This window comes from Tachypleus tridentatus, chromosome 6, assembly GCF_004210375.1.
Source record: "Tachypleus tridentatus isolate NWPU-2018 chromosome 6, ASM421037v1, whole genome shotgun sequence".
In the NCBI taxonomy this organism is placed as follows: domain Eukaryota; kingdom Metazoa; phylum Arthropoda; class Merostomata; order Xiphosura; family Limulidae; genus Tachypleus; species Tachypleus tridentatus.
In genome coordinates, this window is record NC_134830.1 from 36,693,643 (window position 1) to 36,721,332 (window position 27,690).

The 27,690-nt window shown below is 34.2% G+C and overlaps 1 protein-coding gene across 1 annotated transcript in view; it reads left to right on the top strand.

Annotated features, from left to right (window-relative positions):
- LOC143252253 (uncharacterized) overlaps nt 1-17,678 on the top strand; it is a 68,637-nt gene extending 50,959 nt beyond the window's left edge. The window contains exons 18-20 of the mRNA XM_076504109.1: nt 868-919; nt 13,631-13,740; nt 17,216-17,678. Of these exons, the coding sequence (XP_076360224.1) occupies nt 868-919; nt 13,631-13,740; nt 17,216-17,356 (303 nt within the window). The 3' untranslated portion in view covers nt 17,357-17,678. The remainder of the gene's footprint in view (nt 1-867; nt 920-13,630; nt 13,741-17,215) is intronic.
- The last annotated feature ends 10,012 nt before the right edge of the window (nt 17,679-27,690 follow it).

Below are 27,690 nucleotides of genomic sequence, written 5' to 3' on the forward strand. Positions count from 1 at the left end.
TCAAACGTTAATATGATTGGCAAATTGTTGCAATTAACTTGTAAAAAAGGCATAAAAGAAAGGATAGTATAAACAAATCTGTATAACATTATTGTACCTACCGCTTTACAGTAACTACACCAGTTTCCAATTTAAAAAAATCGATAGACTTGTCACGTCTTTGATTTCAACCCACTCCTCTGGTTAAGACTTTTCTGTGAATATTATAATTAATTTTTAAGTCACTAACAAGAAATCATCCAACTCTGACGGTTCCATAAGATATTAAAATCACGAACCAGTAATCTTGATGGTCTCTAGCGCCTTCAAAAATCCTTAAATCACAATACAAAACCTCGTAGCGATAGCGCTTCGAGAATATTTTAAAATCGCGAAAAAAAATACCTCGCTCGTTTTAAAGACTTACCCTTTGAAATTGCAATGGTTCAGAGATTTCATTTATGACTTTATCTACATTTTATCCTAGCTGTTTTACTTTTCTGTCAACATTTCATTCTTACTCTAAGCGCTAATAATTTAATGTTTGCAAATTACGTTTCCTTTCTCTAGTGTATGATTCTAGTAGTAAACTGAGGTAATTTTAAGTTTTATGACGTGCTTTAACTCGACTACACTTTAAAAGGTTGTTTTATCATCTCTCATAAACCTTTGATGTCGAAAACTCGTTAGTTTTAAAAAATTAAAAATTTTAATGTAGTGAATATTACTGTTTTTCGAAAATCGTTAGGCCTAGGTGTGCTTTTACTACTATTAATAATTAATTTTTCAGAATACTCTTAAGTTTTTGTTAGATTTAAGCGTTAAACTAAGACTTGTACTTAACGTGTTTTGAGACAGTTTTAAACAATTTTTTGGGTTTTAATACAGGTTCACGTCCCAAGCCGCTGGGAAAAAATGGAATCTACTGAAGAAAAGCTGGGTAAGATATTAAATAATACTTTTAAGGAAGTGAAAAAGAAATTTGAGTATTTTTTTAAGTATGTCTTAGATTTAGGTTCGCAACTTTTATGTAATTAATTATTGATTATGGTGATTAAACGATGATCCCCTGTATAGTTTCACTTTAAATAAAAAATAAATTAGTCGGCCGTTTTGGATTTCATTCCAGTGAACTTTTGTTGTTGTTGTTTCGTATGTAATTCATTATATTGAATATGTATGTGTTAATATAAACTCAGTTAATATACTTGTAATTAGCTGTATGTTTTACATCTTACGTAAGACTTAATTAAAGAATGTAATGAAACGCAATTTTGACAGGTTTAAATTAAAGCAACATTTAGATTAGTCCTAAGCCTAAGTTTTCCTTTACCAGTTTGTTTGTGATGTCAATTATTATTTATTTGCTGTGGATAAATTATACTGTGGCTTATTATTTGTTAATATTTTCTAGGTAAGGATTGTCGTGTATAAAAAGTTTAATAAATAATGGTGGTAACTTTTTTAAAACTCGTATGCTTGCTTGTATTTATTTATTAAATAAGTAGAAAGTATTGTAGTTTTAAGAATGACAATGATAAAAATAATTTCGTGAATGTCGGGTAATATCTGTTAAAGTATAGTGAAATACTTGCTATAAGTATTTTTTTATACGTTAGCACCGATAATGTGTGTTAAAAAGCCACGCATTCCGTTGTGTTCTTTATATACATCAATATTTTACCAGACGTTCGGTGTTTAGTGTTTTATTTTGTTACACAAATGTATGTTTTAGGTGATATGATTCAGCTTAGAAACACGTGATCTTATTAATAAATTCAGGTTTCATCTTATTTACAACATTGTTCACAAATAAGTAGTAAAACTATATTTTGTGTACAATTCAATGCTTTTCAGTGTATAATTTTAATAAGCTTTAGGAGAAATTCTATATTGCTTTAAGTGTATTGATTTTACAGAACATTAGATCCAATGTGAGTTAATGGTTGGCGGTCGGGATTGTTAATTCGGGATTCATGGTTTGCGTCCCGTTGCAGCTGGTTTTGGTTGTTATTAATGATGTTATATTGATTATTAAATATCGAAATAGGGTTGATTGCGACGTTCGTTTGTTTCAAAACGTAGAATAGAAAACTGGACAGATTGGTATTGTATATGATTTATATAAATTTTTATGCTGAATGTTAAAAAAAATCATGAAAGTCGCAAATGCTGCCGTGTGTTATGGAATCACCATAGTGCCGTGAGTATCATTAAGTGTTAATATAGCACTTCTCCTAAATAATGTGAAAAATTAGAATACAGTTATAAATTTCGTAGTGACATAATCTGGTTTGGTTTTATTGATATTGTTTACCTTACAATGAGGAAACAATACAAATTGTCGTTTTTTGTTACAGTGAAAGCTAAACTCTGTTCGTTCTTACAACCGGCTAGTTTCTTAAAGACAGTTACCATCACCAGTGTTGTGTTACAGTGTTGTGTTGTATTAGCTAGTCAAATGTAACTGATAACAAATAGTTTATCTTTCGTTGTTCCTAAAAATGTCGGTTTGTGTTTATTACGCTTAATGCATTAACGCAACGTGCCTGAAAATAAATTGTAATGTATAATGATGCTAGGTGTAGATTTATCTTTCTGAAACTTGTATTTTTATTTAGGGAATATTACAAATATAGCAGTTGTGGATTTTTATTTTATGGCACAGATTAAGGTAGAAAAGGGTTTTAAAAACAACCAGTACATTTAAGACTGTTGTCTTGAAAATTGCAAAATAATTATCATACATGATGTTTCAAAGTTTGTTATTTCACTCTATTGCTGACAGGTGGCGATATTGTTTTATCTTAAATGACGTACTTTTTTTTTTAATGACCATCTCGTGTAATTGACTTTAATTACACAGTCTGTACTTAATTAATCAGTTTCGTCAAAAATAATGGTTATTATCTGTTATGTTTTTTAATCAGTTCTCTCAAAAAATGGCGGTGCTCCGTGTTGTTTGAACATTTAATTAAATATCTTTATCTAATTCGAGTGAAACATCGACTGAAAGTGTAAACTGTATGTTGGGAGTAATTCGTACCAGTACTTGTTTCATTAATTTAAGTAGCGTGAGAATGAAAGAGATAGGTCATTTAAAAATGTTCCTGTTATAATCAGACAGTTTTCGTGAATTTGCTTTTTTTTTAAATCATAAACATCAGGTTATAGAGGGTTATATTGCATATTTAGAAGAGGAGAGTTCGTAAGAGCCAAAAGTGGATTTATTTTGGCCCTGAAGATTTTAAGAGTAATATACACGAGTCTCATAGAATATTATTGTTGTTTTTATAAAGTTCGGTGTTTAAAAGTAACGGATGAGTAAGTCGTGAAGTATCGTTTTTTTCACCCCCTTTAATATCTACATGGGTGGACTCAACAGATAACCCAATGTGGCTTTGCGATAAGAAAAAACATACACACACACACACACCCGTTTAATACCGACATTAACAATACTAATATGGTGGGATATTATTTTGCAACTATTTTAACGTTGAGAAATATAATTTCAACTGATAGTATTTCTCCCTGATAAAAGAAATGTTACTTTTTCACGATTCTTAGGTACGAATACTACCATTGTTTTAATAGTTATTTCAAACATTCTGACCTGTATATTGGATTGGAACACGGCCAAAAATTTAGCGTTATATATACTATTATGTAATTTACATTTCAACTTTGGTGTAGGTTCAAGTTTGCCGTGCCTTTTTTAATTTCACTATTCTGAGCATTCCAGGTGGGCTCAGCTGTGAAAATCGAATTTCGATACTCGTGGTTGGCAGATAACAGAGAGATTGTGTCGCTTTATGCTTAACAAATAAACGGAAAGAAAACACATTATAAGGGGACATCGTCCGTAGGTACTAGAAATTTGGTTTGTGTTTGAGTTCTTTGCGTGTGTTTGAAAGATGGATCGTAATGTCTGAGTTTTGGCCATGTCATTCGATTGATCATTGTAATTTCAATATTAATAATAGAATTAAGTTATTTAGACCAGTTTTTATAGCTTTGTGTTTAAATACATCTGCATAAAGTTTATGAGAGTTGTGAATTTTCATGAACGATTTACGTAATACAAGAAATTCGCGAAAAATGTTATACCTTCCAAATGATGCATGTGATGATTTGAAAGCTAATCTTGCTACGTCATCAGAAAGTGTGAATTATGACGCGAAATGCAGTACGAACAAAAAATTTCTATCTGTAGGTACTGTGTAATATTCAACGAGTTGTTGCTTTCAGAAAGATTTAGAACTCTTGAAATGAAAATGAAATAGTAAATAATGCACTCGCACATTTTTCGTTCTTGAAGGATGTGTGGAATATTTTCTGATGGACTTCCGGTGTTGTTATAACAAGAAATAGATGTATGGTTTATGGTAGTTGTAATTATCCCTGTTTGAATAACATCTTTATAGTAACAGTTGAAGCTGTACTCATCAGCAGACTGGTTTCCTGCCAGACAAACATATTTTAATATGACTGGAGTAAAAACAGGAAACATTTAGACTAAATAAACACTAAGTCTGGTAGGCATTAATTTTGTGGTCTCATAATTGTGTTACTGGTTGATTGCAGGCAGACTTTCATCTAGCCTTTGAAACTAAAATAAATAAATACCAATGTTGCGAGGCTGTTTATATGTCCGAACCTGGTGGGACAAAGCCAGCTGTATTGGTTTACTTTAGCACGAGATGCTGTAGCTGTGGAACAACAGTGAATCTTGAGAGTCTTTGTATATAAGGAATTTTTTTACTAGCAAGTTCTGTGAAACATATTGTTTGTTCAGGTTCATAATATTTTCATGTTTTGTTGTTATATATTAATCTTTATGTGTATATAATTTGTCTCTAGCGCAGCTTCCATTTCAATGTGAGTTACACTTGATTGAAAACGTTTTGTTTTGGTTTAAATTAACATTATGTGATAAATGAAGTATTTCCTGATACGTGAATGAATTACTAAGAAGTGTAGTAGCGTTCAAAATCCAGACATGTTTATTAGCCAAAGTACTGTATGATTTATCCAAGGGGCCTTTAGAACACTTGTAAGTGTAGTTAATAGGGAAATAATAGTCTTGGATAAATCATTCAGTAGTCGGTATGCTGGCAAATCGAGGTTTTCTTGTAATTGTGACTATACGAGTTTATAATAGTTTTCCATTTGTGTGTTTGGGTTTATGTATGTGCGTACAAGACTTTCACGAAATACGTTTGGTCAGATACGGAAAGGGGGAGGCATGTAGAAGCTAAGCTTTGCTAGCTGGCACAGATATATAAAAACGTACAAGACTTTCATACGTTTGGTCAGATACGGAAAGGGGGAGGCATGTAGAAGCTAAGCTTTGCTAGCTGGCACAGATACATAAAAACGTACAAGACTTTCATACGTTTGGTCAGATACGGAAAGGGGGAGGCATGTAGAAGCTAAGCTTTGCTAGCTGGCACAGATACATAAAAACGTACAAGACTTTCATACGTTTGGTCAGATACGGAAAGGGGGAGGCATGTAGAAGCTAAGCTTTGCTAGCTGGCACAGATACATAAAAACGTACAAGCAACATTTTTTTTTTTGAAAGAACTGTCATAGGTGGTGTTTCAGTGTAGCCTTGAACCCATGTTTACTTATCATGTGATACCACTATAAATTCATTCAAAAGTGGTCCCCCGCTGGTACAGCGATAAGTCTACAGATTGTCAACGCTAAAATTAAGGGTTTGATTCCCCTCAGTGGACTCTTCAGTTAGCCCATATGTCTTTTCTAAAAGAAACACACATTCAGAAGTGTAAGTTTGATGTCATTCGTTCACTCATTAAAGTTGTTACTGTTACGCAACATTAACGCTTGTGTTAAAAACAAAATTAACGTCAGGTGATACACTCCACTGTGGATGTTACTGTCATCCGGAGTTTGTTGAATTCGATAGCGGAAGTACTGAACACTTAGCGTTGATAATACTGGCTTCTTAGGATGAAGTAAAAACAGTCTAGGTTTGTGGGATTCTTCAACAGACCACCAATACCAATATCCAAATGTGTTCCAGCCTTAGTGTGAAACAGTCAGTTCTGTTTGTTATTTTTGAGAAGTGAGTTAATACCTAAGATGTATTTTTTAATACATATTTATCAGAGTGTACACTTGTGTTCGTCTTGTATTTCTAGTGACTTAATGTGGTATTTCATTAAAATTACCTCTGATTAAATGTTTTTATATAACTCCAACTTCATAAAAAAAAACAACTGGTATTGGACATAGCCAGATACTTATGACTATGAGGAATAAACCAGAACAAGTGAATGCTTATTGCAGTAAACATTGACAGGAGATAAAATGATAATCATTTTTCCTACAAAATATTTTGGGTTGGCAGTAATTTATTTTAAATGCCAGAGACATTAGTTCTCCTTGATTCAAAATGGACGACAATAAGTCTACTTGAATTTGTTTGAATGAAATCGCGTGTCAATTAAAGGAAATGATGATGACCTCTTTTTTAACATCATCCAACTCAGAAAAGCATGAAAATAAACCAAGATTTTTTACTTATAAAATAAAAATGTATACAACAGACAGTTCAAAATTTGAATAAAATTTTGGTATTTGTTATTGTAACTTAATGGCAGTACTTTATTATGCAGTTGCAAACTATACTATTAAATCAGAAATCTTTGAATTTGATTTTTCATAGCACACAGGTTTGAAATGTAACATTGTTTTAACTAGAACTGAACTGTTTGTGGTCTTCATCCAGTATGATTCTGGAAGACTGAAATGGAATTTTGTTTATTATTATTAAAGCTCGATTTTTTGCGGTATTAACCCAGTGTTGTCCTGAAAGATGCATAGATATACTTAGAGATTTTTTTTTTACTAGCTAACTGCTCCTCGAATGTAGTGATTTAATTTTAGTATTATTGAGCTAACCACTGATATTTTCAATTTGTTAAGATTATATATAGAAATCTTATAATTTCTTTATGAACGGTGAATCGTACTTTGGATACTTATATTACACAATTTAAGTAATTTGAGGTTATGCAGTGCATTTCTCTATACCCTGAGAAATTTCTCCAACATTCGAATTACTCCTTTTCCTTATTGTAATCAGTGTTAGGGCTCAGCATGTCCATGTGGGTTAAGGCGTTCGAACCGTAATCTGAAGGTCGCGGGTTCGAATCCCTGTCGCACCAAAGATGCTTGCCCTTTCGGCCGTGGGGCAGTTATAATGTGACGGTCAATCCTACTATTCGTTGATAGAAGAGTAGCTTAAGAGTGAGTGGTGATGACTAGCTGCCTTCCCTCTAGAGTCTTACACTGCTAAATTAGGGACCGCTAGCGCAGATATCCCTCGTGTAGCTTTGCGCAAAATAAAAATAAAAATTAGTATCAGTGTGATTTGTATGTAAATCTAACTAGAATTAGCGCAAGGGAGATTCGATATTCAAACAGTGAATGAAGAAGATTTAAACGTTATCTCTGTGAGGAAGAAAAAGACACCAATAACGAAAAAAAAAAAAGATTGTGAAAGTTTATTGATCTTGTGAAGTAACATCACATGTCTAACTGTGTAGAGATGTCAAAGTGTGATTATGAGACGAGTGTTAATCATGGCATCAGAGTTGAGGTAGCAGAAGCTCTAGTGTTGTGTAAATTACGTTTAACGTTTCGAATTTTATAAATAATTTAAAACGGCCTGCTTCAACATCGTTACTGAAAGATACCGTTTGCACACGTTTGGGGCAAGCTAGAAGGATAGGGAGAGACAGGAAGTTAGTTGTTGTACATTTTAAGAATATTTAAATTTGATTTGTGTCTGGTACCGGCTGTATGAACAGAGCAACCCTGACCGCGTGTTATTGGCTAATCGAGTTATAGCAATTGCTTTGGTTTATGATGACGTAGGATAATTTATTGACGCTGAGTTAAAGTCGATTCGTAGCCAAAGCACGTGCTGTTTTCATTTCTACAAAAAGTAATGTTAATTTAAATTTAATATTTGCTTGAAATATGTTACGGGTGCAAACAGGATGGATTAGTCACAGCTATTAAAATTCCACATTAATATTTCATCAAGAAACTTTTAAGCCTACTTACTGTAAACAGCGAGTTAAGAATAAAAACATTAAAAAGGTTTTAAATCGTACTAGTTTGTTTTTTGTGTATTTTTACGAAGAAAAAGTCGTGAAATTAAACATCTTAAAACCCAGTTTGCGTTATTTTGTGACATTTTTTTACGTTGATTGTCAAGGAATGTCTCAGTTTCTTGTTGCTCGCCGCCCTTGATGTTTGTTTCTTCAGGTGTGGCACATTAATCTTCAGCTTAGTTTTATTTGTCTGAGTAAACTGCAGTGCCTTGTGGTTATTGTTTGTGCATCCAAAGTGTATCTGCTGTATACAGATCATAGAAGAATGTTTATGGCATTAGTAAACTTTACTGAATATGTTGAATGCAGGCAGAAAAGAGCCTTAACAATTTTGTTTGCGATTGGTATTGTTTTGCCTTTGAAGTTCATTATTTGTTTGAAGGACAATTTCGTTAAAATCATGGTTAAGATGGTTCGCACGTGACTCGCCGTGCATTTAACAAGTGTAACGAAAGATCTAGTAACTTAGTGATACATTGAAATTTTATTTTCAGCCAAGTTGATATTTCAAATGAAAAAGGTTATCGTGTTATTTCACTCGAGAAAGAAACGGAAAAGATTGGCTTTTATTTTCATCTCTGGAGTGATGACAACTGAGAGTTGATTTATTCCTCTGAGCACGTGATTTTCCCCGCGGTAGATTTTGGCGTTTACTTACATAAACGTTTAAGTTAAAAGGATCGTGTTACAGTGTTAAAGAACCTCTCTGAGGCCCTGGACTAGCTATAAATATAGATTAATATTATTTATTCGTTCGGGTAGATTTCATCTCAACGAACTCGATGTAGTGACAGGTTGTTATAGTTTTTGATATCACATAGTTGATTGACCTCTCCTGGTGTCCAGTTTCATATCAGAGCCCTCGGTGTTACAGGGGTTTCTTTAATTCAGGCGGTACTTTTGTGAGTTCCCGAATAGAGCGCTTTTGTAAAATTTTCTATTTGATTGTATTTTTGTTAATGTATACTTTTGAGGCAGCCCCCTATTACATTATTCATTGGGCTGTGGCTTCCGTTGTTCATTATGCTTTACTAATGTCGGCCTGACAGAAAGAGCCGCTCGTTGAATCAGTTATTGCTGTTGTTTAAATGTACTTCATAATAATATAAATCAAACCATTGTGACTCGAGAGGCTGCAGTGCTTTGAAAAAAAAAAAAAGTAGTGTTCTTATAAACCGAGAACGTTTTGCTGTAGTGACACTACTAAACTTGAGAATTCCGTTTATAAGGAAGTTAATTTCCTCAAAACAACAATTAGTTGTGTGTTTTGCGTTGGTGGAGCTTATTACGTATACATCCAAAACTCTCATATCTGAAGCTATCTCACCCATCATCACCAAACATAACTAATATTTTTACAACCAGTCAGCTGAGCAATGAAATAACACAATTGAAATAAATTTCAACAAAAATATATGTTTTTCATTTAACAAATTCATAAAAGGAGCAAGTTTCAAATATTGAACAAATGAATACAAACTAATAAACAATTTGTATTTTTCAGTGAAAATATCGTGAGTTTTGCAACAGAAAATCAAGGTACTTTCATTGATAACTGTGCTTAGAAAGAAATATTTCAGTAAACTTTTCTCTGTGATGTAATACTCTGACGATAACTGTTTTAAACACATTTCCAAAATAATAACTGTTTTCATGGATGGTGAACATTTCTGCAAGTTTTGATAAAGCTGTTCACAAAATTCAGTCTCGGTAAAAATTAAGTATATTGTAGTATGGGCCCGGCATGGCCGGGTGGTTAAGGCACTCGACACGTAATCCGAGGGTCGCTGGTTCGAATCCCCGTCACACCAAACATGATCGCCCTTTCAACCGTGGGGGCGTTATAAGTTACGATCAATCCCACTATTCGTTGGAAAAAGAGTAGCCCAACAGTTGGCGGTGGGTGGTGATTACTAGCTCCCTTCCCTCTAGTCTTACACTGCGAAATTTGGAACGGTGAGTGCAGATAGCCCTCGTGTAGCTTTGCACGAAATTCAAAATAAACCAAACCAATTATAGTATGAATACCGAAACGTTGTGACTACCGTAAATAATGCATCATAATGACGTAGTGGTTGAGATAATAAACCATTACTTTTTTGTGTTTGATTATTTGTGCGAGTACACGTGTAAAGTTGGTTAATGTATTTAAATCGTTTTAACATGTTTTTATCTCAATACTCGGAAAACAAATTACAGAGGGAGTGTAGAACGGCATTAATACGTGAACTCTAGTTAGTTCCTCAAAATGGAAGTCGCGGCCCCACTGAAGGCCATGAAGCTTTTTCTGAGGGGGTTGCTGAAAATGCGCGGAAAACAGAGATGCTGAAGTAATTTTAATTCTGAATATACAATAAACTGATAAATATTGTATTGAATTAATTAAATGATACACTACGTCGAAAGGAGGTGTTATTGTTTTTGCCACTGCACTGTTTTTCAGTCACCAGTGTAGTGGTGAGGAACATTTTAAAATCAGAATTTAAGGCATTTTTTTTATAGGGCCTTAGACTAAAACAGTTTGGAAACTACTCTCTAGCATAAGATTAAGAAAGGTTTGTTTACTAACCGGAGTTTCTGTATAAATAGTTCTTTGTATGCGATAACCTTGTTCATTTGTACATATTGCAAAATACTTCGAATTGTTCCTCTGTGAAGAAAAAAAAACAAACGGTTAGAACACAAAAATGAGGTGTCGTATACACATAAACGTCATGAAAATGATAATAAAATCACATGTGATATATAACTTTTCTTTATGTATCTATTCCTTTGTATTGCTTTGTGCAAGAATAACAAATGCCCAGTTAAAATAAATGGCGTAGTTTTGATTTACTGGTTTCTTTACTCTGGTGTATAGTCGTGTAAAACAGTTTTATACCAAGGAACATCGGATAAACTTGTCACACCGCCGAAATGGCGTTTTGTTCGTCATGAGGGACATTTCCAGTAGCCAAAACTGGTGTTTAAAGTGTATTCGAAGTGAAATAAAACTAGCAAATAATTTCACAAATTAATTAAACCACATATAAAGATGCTATCGACACGCTGCAACGATTGCAGTACGTACTAGGTATCTGTATTTTGTAATATTCCTTTTTAATTGGAAGGTGAGGTGTTATCATTTTACCCCAGAAATTTGATACGGGTGACGTCGTCTATAAGATTACTTGGTGTGGGTACATCTGGGGTCTCCCGTATTTGTTTTCGCGGACATGACAGTCAAAACTTCCATCGAAAACTAATTACGGTTACGGCATCACTTGATTCTTTAAGTGTGATAACCGTGCCGGATTCTAGAGGGCATTCGAAATGAAAGCCAGTTTAGTGTGAGAAGGCGCGGTTTATCACCAAGCTCACCGTACAAAGGCTAGGATTGGGTGGCAGCAAGTGAAACTAAATCTTAAGGTCAGAAGTAAAGTTTCTCTTGGAGCCCTTAGATCTGTCACTCTGGTGGCTGTAAACGTAACTTTCATCCTAGCACAAAGCCTTAATTGTTATGATAGATTTGTATAGCTATAATAACGATTATATGATCTCTTATTGACTCGAGCCGTGGCTCAAAACTCTTGGAAGAGGTTAGGAACATTGCTTTGACTAAATTGACGTATTACGTTCGTCCTAATCACGATCTCCAAACGGGAAGAATGTTAATATGTCGCCCTTTATTCCCCAGGTTCTGTTTATTGATTTAGTGTAAACACAGAAATCACTTCATTGAAGTTAAGGTTTTTTAGGCTGTGGTAAGAATGGTCGTTTATAAGAAGCCCAAGTTATCGTAAACACTATTTGCTCTGTCTGTGTGTTGTGTGTGTGTGTGCAGCTCTCTCCTCAGAGGGCGATACAAGTGAATTACAAACGCATGGCGAAACTTAAGCTTTCGTCAACAGCCTTTTCCGTTTCGTTTTTCTTCTGCAGATTTGGATTGTTCTTTGTGTATCGACACTTGAAACTTGGATGTTTTTCATTACTTACTGTATTATCAAACACTATACAGTAATTATTTATCTCTGAAAAAGATCACACACATCTCACTATTGAAGATTTGCGCAGATAGGTCCAACAGGAATTTGTATACTAAACGAAGTACGCTGTATTTTTCAGTGAAACGCTCTGAGTGTGATTAAATACATTGATGAGACCGTATTTGTTGAGTTGATTTAGTTGACACGCATACTTTCTGGAGTTTGCTGAGAAATGTTTATTTTAATCATATTAGTACTAATGTGTAGTTATTGTTGTTTGTTTTTTTTACGCTGAATCCATGTCCTAGTTAACTTACCATAATTTACTCATTTTGAGGCAATTCCTGCGTACAGGCCCTAACCTTCTGTGGATATCATATTTTTATTGTTTTTTATTTATACAAGCCTCTATTCTCAATCGTCATTAGGTCTTCAAGAGACAGTAAATGTTTATTTAATTCAAGAACGTCACCAGTAAAACTATTATAGCACATGAGTTATGAGCCATCCTAAAAGTCTGTAGCAAGTGATCGATTAGTCTTTCAGATAACGCAGTTTAATTGTAAACAGTAACATGCACGTAATTATTTTAATCACTTGATAGACGTTCCAGAATCTTCAGAATTCCGTCATTAGCTAGTGACCTCAAAAAGTACATAATGCTAATTATACCGATAAGTAATATACTCTATAACAAATTATATTATACAGTTTGAAAACAAGAGGGATGGGTAGGTGGGTGTATATACGTACACATATTAAGTTATGTTGTTTCGGTAGGACAGCGGTCAGTCTATACCAGCTCAGAATGCTAAACTCAAGAATTCGATTTCCCGCAGTGGAAACACCAAATGCTGTGTCGGTCTAAAATAAACAATCAAACTGTGTAATGAATGTCATTTTTTAAAAATAGTATATGACATTTTTGGTGAAATTACGTTTATCGAATGTTTAAAATAATTGAGTTTGTATTATTATTTGTTGGAAGTGCACTGCAGACACAGGTTACCAGAATATAACTTTCAGATATTGTAGAAAGATTCATTTCCTGCTTGTATTGATGTGGTATAGAGCTGAAATGATCTTGGAATGATTGTTGTCCTGTTTAACAATGTTTTAAAATATAATGGGATTGAATTCGGTGAGAAATCTGCTTACTTTTTAGTTGTTGTTTTTTTAAATATATTTCTATCCGGATATAAAAATTAACTCTACACCGTCGTCAGAACTTCTCAATCTCAGCACACGAAGACTATTACCATGAATGAACGTAGTGGATTACAGACAGGTTTGTTTAATCTACGTGGTTTATCGAGGAAATTTCAAAGTGCGTTAGTGCTAGTTAAGGTAGTATCCAATCCGTACTGTCAGACATTCTTACAGAAATCGGTAAGTGGAAACGTTCCAACAGTGGTAGTATTTCAAACTGGATGTTTGACATTATATACATATATATAGAGAGATTATTCTTAGTATCTCAGGTATGTAACTGAAGGAATTTTGTTACAAAAACCACGCTCTTGTTAATTTCAGATCGATTGGATGGTCTTCGCGTGGGGAAGAAGAAACACTCGTCTTTGGAAGAATATCTTCAACTCCCTGATGACTACGAACAACGGGAATCGCGCCCTGGACAGAAACGGGTGCGTGTCATTATGTTGTCATTCAGTATCGTATCATTCAACAAGTAAATTGTTAGGGCTTACTGCAAACAGGAAGTGGTAAGAATTTTTATAATACCATCACTTTGTGCACCAGAGGTTGGCGCGTGCTGCGCCGTCGTGGAACACCGTTTATTGGAAGCATCGAACATGAGAGATGAACCACGCAGTCGGACAGCGTGTTCTCAAAGACCGTGTACGTGTTTGTCATAAATATAGATGGAAATATTATGGTAGCACACTAAGAGAAAACTAGTTATAAATTACCCAACATGTTGTAATTTTGATACAAAACTTGTGTATTTGTAACGTTTCAGATACTTGTTCAATACACGTGGGTGAAGTGGACAACAGCTGGTTAGTTAGCGTACCGCAAGTCTTGAAAATCTAGTCCACAGAAGTAGCACAGACAGAAAAGGACAACGTTCTGTAAGATTTTTGTCCGAAGAAAGAAAGATCTTTCGAAACGTTATATTCTATCCGTTCAGCCTCTCGACTGTAAGTTTGAAAGCTTATAACACTGAAAACCGCGTTTCGATACCTATGATGGGCACAACACATGTAGCTTATTGTGCAATTTTCTGGTTAGACGAACAAACAAGACCATTTGTGCTACTCCTGTAGATTAGTCCTCCAGGACTTACTTCATTAATTTACTGTTTGCTGGCCAGTTTGCTGTCCAGTTTGCCCTCATCTGTTCACGAATGTTCATCTTTAAGCCATCCGTAAAAGAATTTCCGATTCCTATTAACATCTGATTGCCTTTGGTTGTGATAATTTATTGAAGGCTTAATTTCACTGTACCTCAAATATTTTGTTCTTACCAGAAACGCTAAGATAGGAATAAGTATTAAAAATTAGGAGAAAACAGCTCATTTCATTTTATATGTATAAATCTTTTCATTTTTTTAAAAATTTAATATAATTAATTTTTACAATGTCCAAAAATTGGGTCGAAATTATTTTTCATTGGAGAGAATGTACGTATAAACTATCCAATTAAACAAGTCCAGTAATCCTGAAACTAAACAGAAAGTTAATTTTGTTCTCAAACTCCTGTTTGTTTGTTTTCAAAAATTACCGTATACAACGTTTTGTTTTTACTTGAAATTAAACAATCTTTGTACATGGGATACCAGTAATGCATAATTTACAACTATACAAAAGACACAACAAAGAAACATACCATAGAATTTTCTTAACAACGAAGGAAAATATTTAGAATAAGAAGACCAGGTATCTGATTTGTTGTTTTTTTTCAAACTCATATTGTAATCACTACGAACAATGGATGATATGTGATCTTTTTCACGTGTTTATTGGGCAAATTTTCATAATTTACTCAACAATATTGTCCACATAATCTGGTATGACCTATTATGAAAACACAAAATCTAATGTGTGCGATTAAAACTTGTCGGAGTCAAGACTAAAGAACAAGCAGGTAAGCCTTTACTAGTTCATATGATAAAGTGATAGATATATTTAAGTGTTTGAATTACTTTTAAGTAGTGTAAGTTTAGGTATCTGAGCTGGTGTGTAGAGGTAAGTACACTTAGTTTATAATTGGTTGTGTGTAAATGTGTATCCCTTTTTTCAGAATAGCATAACCAGTCTGTGCTACACAATATACAGCAGCCAAACAAACTTCAAGCATTTTCGACATTAGATGCAAAAGAGCTTATAGTCGAGAAGTAAAAATATCAATTCTCGTCAGATTTTCCATCCTCTTACTCCTGTGTTTCTTTAGTTATTTTCCTTCCATTTTAATACAGTGTATCTGCCCTACTCTAGTATTATTGATATTTCTTTTTATACATCACATGGTACACTGTTGGTCACTTAGTTCTTCAGGTATGAGAAATGTGAATTTTGTGACATGCATTCCTCTTCGCCCTAATTTCTTTATTACTAATGAATAAAAGATGATACTTCTAATAGGTTTAATTTTTTCCTTTGTGTTAACGCGAGGCCGTTGTATCATATTTTTCTCCTTTTATAGGTTTCCAAAAATCAGCAGAACGTAAAACAACAACAGTTGGGACGTTTTCAAAATAACGTTACGATTTGTTACATATCATACAATGTTCGGTAAATTGGGTGTACTTTATCAGTGTTCAGTGTAGCCAGTGTAATACATCTCAGAGGATCATTAATTGGTTGATGTGAAATCGACTCTGAACATGTTACAATCGTGGAAGTGTTTGTCTTTCATAATCTTACATCATCGTCAAGTATAATACTGACGCACTTCTGTTTGTGAACGTTTTCATCTTGAAAAGTCAGTAAAAACGACTTGTTTTATCGTTTTCTTTGACGATTTTTTAAATTTCTCATATCTTTGTCTTGTCATGAGAGAGTTATAGACAAGGATTAGTGTTCCAGATATAAACGTGCGAAAAATATATCCGTAAACCCCTCGTAAATCCGCTAGTTGTCCCCCCCCATTAAAAAAAACACGAACAACAACAGAGCTGGTAAACACGCATGGTGTGATACCATGGATAAAGCATAATGTGTATGAAAAAATAGTCGAATTCAGAAGAAAGTTATGTCTAAATCGTGGTCAATAAGTCCAGTGTGATCTTATTAACATCCCCATATGGTCAACCACAGCCTTTACTGTATGTACTTTAAAGTGTTTTTTTATGTCTCTGCCTCTTTTTTTTATGAACCAATATTTATAGAACACTTTCGAGGATATATAAAAATATGTATTTTTTGTTTGGTGATTTGAAGGGATTTTTTTTACCTAGAAATTACCTTGGTTGAAGTTTAATATGTATCGATGTCATACCGATGGTTCTTGTGTGTGTGTGTGTCTCAATTGATTCTTTGGAGAAATTCATTTGAGCACTGAAGATATGCTATCAGATTTTTAACACTCGTAACTTACATGTACTTAAGCCCACTACTGGAAGATGTTAATTGTGTTTCATACGTATACAATACCGTTAGGATTAGGTGCTATGAAACTACATTTTCTGTTAACAGCCATAGAACTGCTACATTCGTTCTCGTAAAGTGAAAACAGCTCGAGGTCTCAACGATTTTAGTGACTTATTATCGCTGGAATTGTTGCATTTGTATTTCTATAGTAGCTTAAATCGCAAATCATGACTTTTCTCACTCTGTCACAACCCCACACCCCTTCTCTTAAGTCGGCATGCATTTCAGCGTTTCTTGTATTGAACGGACAGGTGCGTCTCGCGACTAGCTGTTACAGTCATCCATCTCCATGGATACCGATGCAAACGATCGACGCGACCAAGGATGTAACAGAAGATGCAACGAGGCACGACAAGGAGGTAATAGTGTCGTGTATGACTGGTTATTCTATAAAAACAACAACAAAAATCTACTTTTATTTTATTTGTTGTATGACAGTTCCACCGTGTAATTATAGTTATAGACTTAATTATATATTTCTTTTGTGTGTGTGCTTTATATAAATTAGGTTCGATGGGCAGATATTGAAGAAAGAAAAACGCAGGAACGGATGAGAGCCATTGGCTTTGTTGTGGGTCAGACTGACTGGCAGAAGATGACAGATCCTTCCCATGCAGAGAGGGCGCTCACTCGAACTAAGTATATTTAGGATATAACAGGTATATTCGATCGTCTGTTTTTATGGAGAAGTAATTTTTCCCGCTATTAAATAATTAAACACGTTTTAAAAATCAATGGTAAGGATTTTTATGATGAAAATTTTACCTTTTGTTGCGACGACCGAGTTTCGATTTCCAGTTGGATCATCCGATATCTTTTACCAGATATACACACCGTTTCGTTGAATTTCATCGACTGTTTTGTTTCGTTTCGTTTCGTTAAACTGTGTTGTTTTTTGAATGTACTTCTGTGTATTTTCTATTACGTGGAGAACAACTGTACAAAAATAAAATCGAACATTTATTTGTGAACTCATTTTCAGTATTCATCCAAGCCAGTTTTAATACAGTTCAGTTCCGATTTTGAATAATTAAACCTACTGCCGTGTGGAAAAGGAAGCTGGCCAAAGACAAAGTTGAAAACACCAATAATACTGTATGGTAACACTAATGTAAAATTATAAACTTTGTTTTAAGAGTCAGTTATATGAACATTATTCATGAAAAATTGGAAAATGAATATTTTTGTCTTCATAAAAATAGTTTTCATATGATAAGAAGGTATGAGATGTATAACAACTGTGTAATTTAATGTTCCATACTCTTGCACAACACGAACAGCTTTGTGTTTAACAGTAAACCAAATGGCGCAGCATGGCTAGGTAACCGGTTAAGGCATTCGACTCGCAATCTGAGGATCGCGGGTTCGAATCCCTGTCACATTAAACGTGCTTGGCCTTTCAGCCGTGGGAGCGTTATAAAGATCGGTCAGTTCCACTTCGTTGGTAAAAGAGTAGCCCAAGAGTTAGCGGTGGGTGGTGGTGGCTAGCTGCTTTTCTTCTAGTATTACACTGCTAAATTAGGGACGGCGAGCGCAGATAACCCTCGTGTAGCTTTGCACGAAATTAAAAAACAAACAATAAAACCAATATTTGTTATGTTGTAGGTGGCGTCTGTTGCCAAAAAGAAACTAAAACTATATAAATCGTTTTGTTATATTTTTAAGTTAAGTACATAACACCAGAAGAAAAAAATATTTGCGAAATGTACAAGTTGAGTAAAAATATACTTTATATGAACAAAATAAATGTTAAGTTTGTTTAAAGTATCCAGGTTCAGAAAACATGAAAGTTGTGCTTTTTTTAAGAATCGTAACTTTTTGTTTTATTACCTGTGTCATCGTTGTGTTTGTTTGCGTGTGTGTTTATTTTACTCTTGAAAATAGGCCCGGCATAGCCAGGTGGGTTAAGGCGTTCAACTCGTAATCCGAGGGTCGCGCGTTATAATGTTACGGTCAATCCCACTATTCGTTGGTAAAAGAGTACCCCATGAGTTGGCGATGGGTGGTGATGAATAGCTGCCTTCCTTCTGCTCTAACACTGCTAAACTAGGGACGGCTAGCCCTCATGTAGCTTTGCGCGAAATTAAAAAAATAAAACAAAAAACACCAGCAACTCTTGAAAATAATAAACACATAAATCATAATATAAATACATTTTCGGAGAAAACGTTTGTAAATAAATAAAAAAAAAAGTTTATAAAAGGTTAATCGACTCAAACTAAAATCAGTTAATAACACAGGCTTGCGATAGTTTTGTCATCTTAAAATTTTTACCTATTCTCAGTAATTCCTGTACGCTGAATCCGAAAATGGTCACCGTTTTTCTTCACCACATACACATTTTTCACAAAACGGCATGTGTTTTTACGTTAGTGAATCATTTTCTTTGAAATCGGGTCCCATTTTATTAATTTTAAAGTGTTGACAGTCACTCGCTGTATACATCTTTAGACCAATTGCTAAGTGAGAGTCATGTTGATCGGTCTAGAACCCAAACATGATGATAAAAAGTGTTCAGTATGGTAAACAAAATAATAATTTAATCTGAGTAAGAGTTTTATTCTTCTCTATTCGAAAAATATCCTTACATGATAGTAAAAATATTATTTTCGAAATCTTCATAGCTGAAATGTGGAAATTCGTTTTAAAAATCAAAACAACTTTTACAGTGTTTAAGTTTATAGGCCTACGGAATTAGCGTTTGTGTCGAGGTGTGATGCAGTCCTTACCAAGCCTCGTGGTAAATAAAACTTCTAACTGTATATACATATAAACGAATTTAAACATTTGTGCAGAATTAGTTCGATAATAAATTATTTCAAAATCCTTTTGTAGCCAGGGACGTCTTTTTATTATTTTATATTTTTGAATAAAGTTTGTATTCAGTTTCGTGCGTCCTTATCAAGAGACTTACTGACGACTGAAGAAATATCCGTCCAAGTGGAGAATTTTGTTAAAATGTTATGATAACTTGTATTTGTGAATAGTCTTTCAAGTTTTTTAAAAACGTAATACAATTGGAGATGAATGGGTACACTTACCAGAGATAGAAGTGGTTTATATATATATACACACACATTTTAGTTAGATAACGCTCTCCGACTTCTAGCTTAAGTCGTGTAGTGTAGGGGGTTGTAAGTACATTGTTCTCTTGGTAGTTTAAATGTTTCGAGTGTGCACATGTTATAACGAAGTTTTACAGTAGTAACCAGTTCGAGTGTTTATTTTTATTTTTTTGTTGATAAAATCGAAGTGAAAAATAAGTTTATAAAACCTTTAAGTTTTTAGAACTAGTAATATGTCAAGAAATAAATAGTGTTTACTGTGAGTGATTCAGACAGTTCGGTATTATAAAAATATTCTATTTTAGTGTATATAGTAGTTATTGAGTAGCTAAACTTTGAACCAAGGTAATGCGTTACTTCAGCATCGTATATGCTGTTAAATATCGGTAGAATCGTTAAGTCTAGTATTACCATATGTAACATACAACCTGTATCAAAACTTCGTTTAAATATAACCACTAAAGATACTATACTTAACATTAAAATTGTCCTGTACAAAGGTTAATAAATCTAACACGCACCACAACTTCCAAATGTATTAAATAATAAAACTAAAAAGACAAGTCCTCATAAATAATAAGGGTATTGATGTTTGTAACGTTTTCCTAAATACTATACTTAATGAACGTTAGTATTCTACTGTATAGTACAGGGATTTCAGGTAAAAGGCATCAGTGTTGCTACAAGTACACAAGATTAGGGGTTATTTTAGCATTTGGAGCTGATGTTTTTGTCATATGTTTCGAGTGAGAGAGTTTTTGAACCTGATAGTTTCGTGTGCTTCCAACGATATTATTATTGAAGCTGATGTTTTCGTGGTATGTTTCCAGTGAGAGTATTATTACTGTCACCAATATGTTTACAAATAACCAACATTGTTAAAACCGTATAATTGTTGCTACACTCTGACCTCACTATAAATACCTAACGCTTTTAACACTTGTAAAGGTACTGAGTGACCGTAAACGACCCATCCTAGTTATTTAGTGGTAATCTATTAATACAAATTACGTCCTCACATTTTCAAGCCGGCACGACAATAAAAATACAGTTACACAATGGAGTTGTCTTTCTTTTACATATGTTCAAGCTTTTCTTGCATGATCTGAGTATCCAAGTCTAATCAATCACAACCAAACATGCTCGTCCTTTCAGCCGCGCTGGCGTTACAATGTTACGGTCATTCCCACTATTCGTTGGTAAAAGAGTAGCCTAAAAATTGTCGGTGATTGGTGATGACTAAGTGCCTTCCCTCTAGTCTTACACTGCTAAATTAGGGACGGCTATCATAGATAGCCCTCGTGTAGCTGTGCTCGAAAATTCAAAACAAACAATCACACCTGCCGAGTTTTACAATTCATATGTTAATTTTGTTATTTTTTCACCTTTGTGTACTCGTCGATTAGATAATGATTCTAGAAAGGATGATATTTTCAACTGAAATAATACCGAAACTGATCAACGTTTCACTAGTTTTGAATCTCATGCAAATTTCGAAAAGATTATGAAAAAACATGGTAGTGTTGCACACACACAAACGTTATTATAAGAAAAAATTATTTGTTTAATTTTTGTAGCGAAGATGTTTCTCGAATGTCATTATAAGGTTCTGGACAGAATGCCCAGATAGAAGTCTATTAGGCTTGTCCCGTTTTGGGACGGATAGCGTCTACTACTATTTCAGGCCCTTTTGTAATGAAAAGAATATAGATACAAGTCTGGTATGGACAACACAACTCTTTATGGTAGTTTGGTTGTTGAAAAGTACTTTACTAGCAATCACTTGTGGATTAGTCCCTTACCTTAATTTGATAGCGCATTTGCCTGTTGTGGAAGAGGTCTATGGTTCGACTTGTACGCGAAAATATAACACAACAACTTGTCTGTAGAACTTAGGTACACGTATTCACCATATTCTTGAAATGTTTTATAAAGCAGCAAAATAAATACGGGAAGCAGAGGAAAACACCACCGTTTCTCTTGTGACTTCTCACTGAATGCTGGGTAGTGAGAATGGATTCCATTAAAAGTTACATAATGACAAGAACCACTAATAATGAAATGATACTCTTTCAAGTCGGGCCCTGTTTGGTGTTACTACAGTCCTAATTAAACACATTTAGTGGAGAATCTACCACCTCATACTTACTCGTACAAGTATCTTTGACAACTCTTGAAATAAGCTTTTATCATTCCAGGTAGACTTAAACGTATCTAGTAGTATGTAATCTTTACCCATGTTTACGACCTTCGTAAATTCGGTTTACAGCGATACTCGCAGTGGGCGAACTTCAGATAGACAACAACAAAAAATGAATCTGTATAAAACGTTTAGAAAAAACCTTAATGTGCCCACACAAAAAATGTATTTCACACTACTTAAGAAATGATAGTGTATGTTAACATTGATATAATCACCCTAGTTTTTGTATTTCTTTATGTCACTTAATTCATGATCTGAGGATCGCTGGTTTTATTCCTCATCACACCAAACATGTTTGCCCTTTCAGCCTGGGAGTATTGTATAATTACGGTCAATCCCACTATTTGTGGGTAAAATAGTTGGCGGTGGGTGATAATGACTAGCTGCCTTCCCTCTAGTCTTACACTGCTATATTAGAGACGGCTAGTGCAGATAGCTCTCGTGTAGCTTTTGCGCGAAATGCAGAAAACAAACATAGATCTTCATGTCGGACCCAAAGGCCATGCCAATGCTCTACTGATTAACAAGTGTTAATCCACTAGTAAGATACTTTTCAACAACTTTAAGTGTTATGTTATTTCCGTCTTGCAAATAAGGCCTATATTGTGCCTTGGGATAATGAGACGAGTGCTGTTCGAGCTACACTTTTTCTTGTTTCAATCTGCATTTCTGGACTCCTACAGTCTGCATATCTCTGAAATGTTGCTGTCTGTTTGCATAACTTGTAAATCGTTGCAATAATTGGTTGGTGTTGTAAACAAACTCATTGTATTATATTTGTTTTTTGTCATCAGCTAGTCGTCGATTTTATTGAGGGGAATGCACCAGGACAATTCACCTCTGCTTGATTATTATCATATCAATGAAACTATCCAATGTGGACTTTAATAAATTATCTGGTGCATGCCTCCTTAAAAATGGCGCCGTAAACAACTGCTTGTGTCTTTTGATTGTCTCCGTGAGAGGAATTCAAAAGTTATGGTGTGAAAGGTTTAGGATTGTTGTCTTTTAGTGGAAAACGTTGTTACAGTTATAATAACATTAGAATAACAGTTCCTTATCTTTTTATAGTACCTTATTCCAGACTACAGTGGTAAGCACCAGGCATCTCAGATTGTAAGGTCTTCCCAAAGTGCCATTATGACAGTCTGCTGAAACCAGTATTCTTAGAAGAGATTTCGCTAATGAATGATATTGTTAGCTATCACTAAAACTGCGTCATGGAAAGCAATAGAAGTATACTTGAATCTGTTTATTTAAGTCAGTTTAAAATACCCTGAAGCATTTCTTTAGCTATTGTGACGATTTTTTTTCATTTTTCACAGTATTGCTAAAAACTAAAATGCTTGATATCCGTAAGGAGTTTATAGAAAATAGTGAGATCGAACTATCTGAGGATTCCAAGTTACTTTAGCTTTCCATGGAAGTTTAGTAATTATAATTTCAGATAATTACCAAAACTCCAGCAGGAAAATGTAAGCATTTAAACAATAGTTTAGAACCGTGTTAGAATACGTGTAAGAGCAAGTTTTTTATAAGTCTTAGAAAACATTACAACAAAAAATTAAAAAAACTATAAGGGTACTGTAAAGTGAAGGCCCTATTCCAAAAAATATTGTGTGTTTTACTTCTTTCGATATTCAATGCCAAATATGCGCGAAGCAGTCCCTTATTCTCCAAAATGTAAGACTAGATACCAATATCTTTCTATCTCGGTTCACCTTTATTATGATATTTCCCTCTTGACTAAAATTATGATTATTCTTTATCGGGATTTAGGGACTAAGACCAGGAAGGCTCGGCATAGCCAGGTGGTTAAGGAACTCGACTCGTCATTCGAGGGTTACAGGTTCCAATTTCCATCACACATAGTATTCATCGCAGGGTCACGGGTTCGCATCCCCGTCTCGCCAAACATGGTCGCCCTTTCAGACATAGAGACGTTATACTGTTACGGTCAATCCTACTATTCGTTGGTAAAAGAGTAGCTCTAGAGTTGGCGGTGGATGGTGATGACTAGCTTCCTTCCTTGCTAAATTAGGGATGGCTAGCGAAGAAAACCCTCATGTAGCTTTGCGCGAAACTCAAAACAAACAATAAAACTTGGAAATATAATAAGTTAATCCATGATTCAAAAGCCCACCTCTCAACAGGGTTAAAACTCCCCACACTCCTACATTAACGTTTCCATAGTGATTACAAGCAATGCAATGTTTCTTTAGTATATTTAAACTATTTTAATTATGTTTTGGTATTATAGGTAGTAGATTAAATAAACTGAAATGCGTAATTATCTACGTATTTAGAAGTAATGGGGAAATTAGGAATTTACATGGCTTTTAATGAACGTACTTTAACAGCGTTTATTAAATCATATAGATAAAGTCTCTTCTAGATTCATATTTACATTGTTAGAATGGTTAAATCATATTATTACATACACACCAAATATTGAAATCGTATTTCAAATCCATAATTGAAAATAATGTCAAAAGTCACCTTAAATAGCTGAGAAAATTTTTTGCTCTTTTAGAATAATCTGTCGAATTGCACAGTAACTTTATTGCGTTATATTTGTCGTAAACCAAAATTATTCAGCTTATTGTATTTTAAAATACAATTTTATTTGGTCCTTTATGGTTATATTAAGAAAGAGTGAATAATAGCATTGTGATCTCATTGTGTTCAGAGGTGGATTAAGAAGTCCAAAACACTTGCGTGTGTGTTTTCTCATACCAAAACTATATCGGGCTATCTGCTGTGTCGTCCGAGGGGAATTTAACCCTGATTTTAGCGTTGTAACTCCGAACACTTGTCGCTGCCCCAGCGGGGGACTTGAAACACACTGCATCTGACACTTTTGATTAATCTTTTATTATTCTATTCATCGGAAAGAGTTGAAGGAACTTCGATAACAGTGGTTGCATATCAACCTATTTTGTAATGTTAACATAAATACTTGTTTCACTGTTTAATAAAAATCATAACTGCGGATAAAAGGAGTTGACCGACACTTTTACCCCAACGTATCTATTTCCGTTTCGACCTACCTAAGCTCACTGGTGACGAGTTGCAGCGGCACGAGACCATTTAGTAAAATGTTAATCAAAAATCAAGCTAAGGTCAACAGTAAAAGCTGAGTGGTTGAGTGACTAATCGATGCTTTCGACTGAAAGTGCCATGATGAGATCAATCGATGTCGAGTCGTTCGTTTATATCTTGTTATATATAAAGCTAAGCAATGGATTGTTATCTGTCTACCATGAGTTTCTAAACACGAATTTCGGTGACAAACCTTCAGCCTTACAACCGTGAGTTACCAGAGGAGGGATTGATTTCGGATCGATAGAGATTTTCATACCTCCAAAACTAGAAGGGCACTGCAAACAGATGTGTGTTTGTGTAGTAATCAGACTGTTGTTAATAATGCTGAATTGTATTTATGGAGCTTAGTTGTAGTTGCTCCTTATTCACCGAGTGCTTAACATGGCCCTGAATATGCCCGCCATTGATGCTTTTCTTTCATTGGTAATGATCGAAACTATTTGTATTAGCTAAGCTACGAGTTTAAAAGACCTTCTCTTGATTGCATGATTCACATATGCTTTCGTGTACCGATCAAGCTCATCCTGTTAATTCAAAGCTAACCCTAGGAGTTATTCTCAAAAATAAACTCCATTAGGACATCTGCAAGTGATTCTTAAGCGTACGTTTTTATTTTAGCTTGTGAGCATGGTTATTAACACTTTCACTCACGCCGTTCTTGGGACCCCAAAGATGGCTAAGAACACAAAATCCGATGCTGCATTGGGATTTAGCGACCATGAAAACCTACTCCGAGACACCTGTTACATTTAAGCGACCTTTCGGACACGTTTTATTCTTCTTTGGTCAGGTGCTACCACATATAGATAAGGTAAGCCTTGTAGTTCACCTGGTAAATTTAGTCTTATTAGCTCCAAAAGTCACACAACAAATAACTGACCTGTTGTTACCGAAAGATATTTTCGGTTTTTCCCTGTTTATGTTGCGTAATAGTTGCATGCAGTATACAGATTTTGCAACAAATTAAATATGGGAAAAACTGAACAATGTTAATAGAATGATATCCATAATATTGAAAATTGTATTGACGGAAACGTCATAGCTAAGAAATTCCTTGGTTGTCGTTGTTAATGTTTTGTAACAGGGGTGGAAACCTCATAATCGAGGAATAAGCAAAATAAAGTGTTGATTGATGTAAAACTAAGAGAGTGTTTGAATCATTAAAACATAAAACAGAAACATTAAATATCTTACTGATATGCTATCAGTTGAATCCTTTTCCATATTTCCGGTTGAAATGTTTAGAAACGTGAAAAAGGAACTGGTACATAAATGTAAAAATTACTAAAATAATTATGTTTTATTTTCTATATAGAAGCTGACATTTTATTCTGTTTCAAGTTATAGGTACTCTTGTTTCGAGTATCACAGAAGACGTAATGCGTGTACATCTTACAAGAGTAAGCTTAAGCTTAAATATACATCTACGTAGTTGATATTTAATTATAACACTAAATTATCAGCAACTATATATGTTCAGAGTTTTATTGAAATTACTCAATTGTTAAATTCAGTTTTTATTAATTCAGGTAAATAATTTTGTTTCTGCATGAAAAGTAAAATTTAGAAGTCCTAGTTTTAAGTAAGTGATAAAATACTTGAAAATGGTATTAAACCTCCGTTCTTCAGAAAATATAATTCACTTTAGTAAAATAAAGTTAATGTACAACCAAATATATTCAGCTTTACAAAATATGAAATTATGGGTAATGCCACTTGTCAAATACATGATTGTACCTTAAAAAATACCACGTATCTTTTGACTCGAAGTAAACGTTGTGAGAACTTGAATGTAGTACATAGCTTTTCATGGACAAAGTTCTTGATCTATAAATATCTTTTTCCAGATTTGATTCAGGGTTGGGGATTTAAAACAGTTTTTTTACTCATTATAAAATACTAGTGTATTCTTAAATAAAATCGAGGCAATTTTTACTATAGCCGTAATGGTAACGTTGGAAATTTATGAGAGATGGTCGACGACAAACTTGTTATTTAAATAAAAATGTCGATAATTATTTATACATTGAAAGACTTGGCATTATCATGACATTAGTTTAAATGATCTTTCCTTTTCCAGCATTGCTAACTGTAGGCCGTGATAATTAGGGTAACAATAAAACGTTAAAAAAAAAAAGCGTTTAATCTTCCCTCCCCAAAATAATAATAGAGGGCGTTGATGGTGGAAGCCTCGTTTTGTCGGTGGGTGGACGTCTTTTCTTCAAAAGTAAAGACAGGGTTATTTTGTAAGGAACTGTTTGTTTTTATTATAAGCTTGAAAATTTTGTACATGTAGTGACTGTCTGAATTTCGAACTACATACATTAATTACTTTGATTACAAAAGGTTTGGTGCCCCTCCTAGTGGCTCAATGGTAAATATGAAAGTTTATATTGCTAAAAATGGGTTTTAATACCCGTGGTATGTACTGCACAGATAGCCTATTGTGTAGCTTTTACCTTAATAAACAAAATATTTCTTGCATCGTGTCAATTGCATTTTTCTTGTTACTACTTACAACTAAAAATTATAGTACTGTGAATAGTTGCGAAGAATGCTAAGTTTTATGTATCATTTACTATTTCAAACCTAAAGAATTTGTTTCTTAGT